The sequence below is a fragment of the Bufo gargarizans genome, chromosome 8 (genome assembly GCF_014858855.1).
Source record: "Bufo gargarizans isolate SCDJY-AF-19 chromosome 8, ASM1485885v1, whole genome shotgun sequence".
Lineage (NCBI taxonomy): Eukaryota > Metazoa > Chordata > Amphibia > Anura > Bufonidae > Bufo > Bufo gargarizans.
The window spans coordinates 129,647,491-129,650,890 of record NC_058087.1 but is presented as its reverse complement, the minus strand read 5'-3'; the positions used below and the strand labels follow the sequence as shown (position 1 = coordinate 129,650,890).

Sequence of the window (3,400 nt, the reverse complement as noted above, 5' to 3'; positions counted from 1 at the left end):
TTCTTTTTTTCAAACTACAGTTCCTTATTCTTTAAATATGCAAACTGGCACCAAAATAAATTATGAAAATCACTTCCCTACTTGTGTTGTTATACATATATAGTATGTATTGTTTCATGTGAATGGGGTAATAATAGCAATGGTTTTGGTTGGTGTGTGTGTGTGTATATATATATCAGGCATCCTCAAACTGTGGCCCTCCAGCTGTTGCAGAACTACAACTCCCAGCATGCCCGAACAGCCTACAGGTATCAGCCTACAGCAGGGCATTGTGGGAGTTGAAGTTTTACAACAGCTGGAGGACCGCAGTTTGAGAAGGCCTGATATATATATATATATATATATATATATATACATACATACTTGTTTTATGATTATTTTTTTACTTTGACCTTTAAAAAGACCTTTGGGGGACACTGACTTTTTTTATTTTGCACTTTTTTGCATTATAATTTTTTTTATTACTAATTGTTTTTAAATATATTTTGGCCACATAATGTCCCCCCAAGAGGTCTTTAAAAGACCTCTGAGGGACAATAACTCTTTTTCTTTTTTCCTTTGCACTTATTCCTTTTCTACTTTTATTATATTTTTATTTTATTATTTTTTCAATTTGTTTATCATTTTTACTTTTACTTCATATATATATATATATATATATATATATATATATATATATATTCTTGCAAAAAAAATAATTATCCCCCAACATGTCACTGAAAGACCTTTGAGGGACACAGACTTTTTTTTTGAATTTTTAACTTCTACTGTAACTGGGGCAATCCAATGGCACTATCCGGGCACTATCAGCAGGACGGGGCTGCAGGTTGTGCACCCCTGCTGTATACTATTTCCCAGCTGCCTGTTAATCCATCACTTTTACAAATATAGCAGAAGGAATTCTGTATTATGTGCAAACTCCTATCTGCTACTTCTACACATACTTACCCTAGACATTAACCTCCTTCCTTCATCAGTGAGAGGCTCAGTTATCAACAGTCGGCAGAGACTGAGAATTTATTACAGACTTCATATATTGATGCCTATGAACTCCACCCGGCAAAAAACACTAATATTCAGCTACAATTTCCTGGACATAAATGTACTGCTCATTATACCGTTTCAATAAACCTACAGAATCCCAGCGGCATACATATAGAGTACAGGTGTACTGTTCATATTTGTGTATTGGTACCTAGCATATTACTAGCTAATACTGAGTGAAAAGTTAGCACCACACTTCCAGCCCAAATACATAGTGTAATTTATAAGAGGTTATTTCTGAGTTTATATTCATAGTCAAATAGTTTTATATTTTATTTTTAAATATTTTTATAAATTATTTTATGCTGTTTAATGCTATCTTGGCTGCCGTCTTAGGTGTTTTTGGGTTGGTTAATTTTGGACTATAATTTATAAGATAAGTTTTCCACAGCTTATATATTTCTCCATAACTTTTTTTACATATTTGGAGTTTTTGCTCTATTCTTTTTATTACAGTTTTTTTTTATCAATCTTGTAACTATACAACTAATGCATTTTTTTTCTTTATTGAGAAATTCTTTTGCCCATATCAGGTAGAAAATCAGGGTCTATAATAAACATATTCAGCACTATATTAAAAGAAAGCATTCTTTTTGGGCTTTATTTCATTTTTATTTAATTTTGTTGTGACTAGTTATTATAGTTCTTTCTAAAAAAAATTAAAAAAAAATCCAAGAACTGACCTGTGTGTTTGTCTTGGAGTTGGTCCAAGGCAGTTGGGTGTGGAAGCTGTGGTGAGTCGAGGAGGAGCCACTTGGCTGGCTAATCCAATAGATGAAGGAGGAGGAGGACACCATCACACTGATGCCCATTATCAGACGCACATAAAAAGCTGAATTTACAGGGTTGTATCACAGTGTGCACTACTCATTCTCCACTCAAGCAACCATGGCCCTCACCAGCGAAGACTGCGCATGCATCCATGCCATATGGCCACATTTGTCAGCCCATCCTGATAAGTATGGAGCAGAAGCTTTGTACAGGTACAGTACATATGGTTTGAATCATTTTCTGTTTGAGATAGAGGGGCCAGGTCAGATGGATTTCATTTTTAATGGTGAATAGTTCTTATTTCTGTTCCCATGAATTGTTCTTGTCTACTGTACACATCTATGAATTTACTCTTTAATTTTGTTATGATCTTTTTTAGGATGTTTCTTTGCGAACCCCAGACCAAGACTTACTTCGCTGGTTTTGACTTCCACAAGGACTCTCCTCAGATTAAGGGTCATGGAAAGAAAGTATTTGATGCTCTGACTAAAGCTTCGAAACACCTGGACAACATTGATGGAGCCCTGTGTGACCTGAGTGAACTCCATGCTACTAACATGAGAGTGGATCCTGGAAACTTCAGCGTAAGTTTACTTAGTAACTATGACTGTACTGTAGAACATTAGGACCAGTAACCTGCAATGGAGCTCAGGACAATAAGCCATGGGAGACTGCCAAGTTGTATTCATGTGTTTCTCTCTTTTCCAGCTGCTTGCTCACCACATTCTGGTCGTCTGTGCTATCCACTTCCCTGACAAGTTTGACTGTCACACTCATCAGGCTGTGGACAAGTTCCTGGCTAATGTTTCATGTGTTCTGACAAGCAGATATCGTTAAATGTAACAAGAATGACCAAGGTTTCATCAATATGAGAAATCTGCCAATGGCTGATTGTAAGATCTGATAACATGTGAAATAAAATGGATTACATTTCAATCATGTGTCTCTTGGTTTTTGTATACTGATAATAATAGGTGTATACTATACTTTTTGTATACTAATAGGTGCGAGTTTACCATGAAGGGTTTACATGGAGCAATTTGTGGTAACAGAGGGTTTTCTGCATGGGGAACGCTAAGGGAATTATAATGTATACAGCCACAGTAGTGGAAAAAAACAATTCCTCTCAAAAATGTATATGAATAATTCACATCCAGATAATATGTACATCAATACAAATGTTCTATCTGTAGGTACAGTATACAGTATCTGTATAAATATCATGTTCACAAGTCATAGTCAGATGATTATACAGAGATGAGTGGTACTACATAGACACTACTTATCTCTACCCCACAACAGATCTCTGACATTTAACTGTGCCATCAGTTTTTCTCCTGTGCAGTGCTTTTGATCAAGTACTGTGCCTCGGTTGCAGAACATCATTATATACACCTCAGCTGCTGCAGACCTTCTTTTTGATACTGAAGAGAATATTACCTAGCAATCAGTGGTGGGCAGGAATCTTCCCCATATTCTTCAGATACAGGTTCTGCAACAGCTGTGTGTTATAATGAGTAATGTAGCCCTTACCAGTAGAAACCTGTCTACATCACAGAACTCTGGTGACGACTAATATTCCTAT

General features: G+C 36.1%; 1 protein-coding gene across 1 annotated transcript; it reads left to right on the top strand.

Annotated features, from left to right (window-relative positions):
• The first annotated feature begins 1,865 nt into the window (after positions 1-1,865).
• LOC122945104 (hemoglobin subunit alpha-2-like) lies at positions 1,866-2,751 on the top strand. Its single transcript, XM_044303972.1, has 3 exons — positions 1,866-2,027; positions 2,195-2,399; positions 2,524-2,751. Exons 1-3 carry the CDS (start codon positions 1,933-1,935, stop codon positions 2,650-2,652), a joined length of 429 nt encoding a protein of 142 aa, XP_044159907.1. The 5' UTR covers positions 1,866-1,932; the 3' UTR covers positions 2,653-2,751.
• Positions 2,752-3,400: the final 649 nt, after the last annotated feature.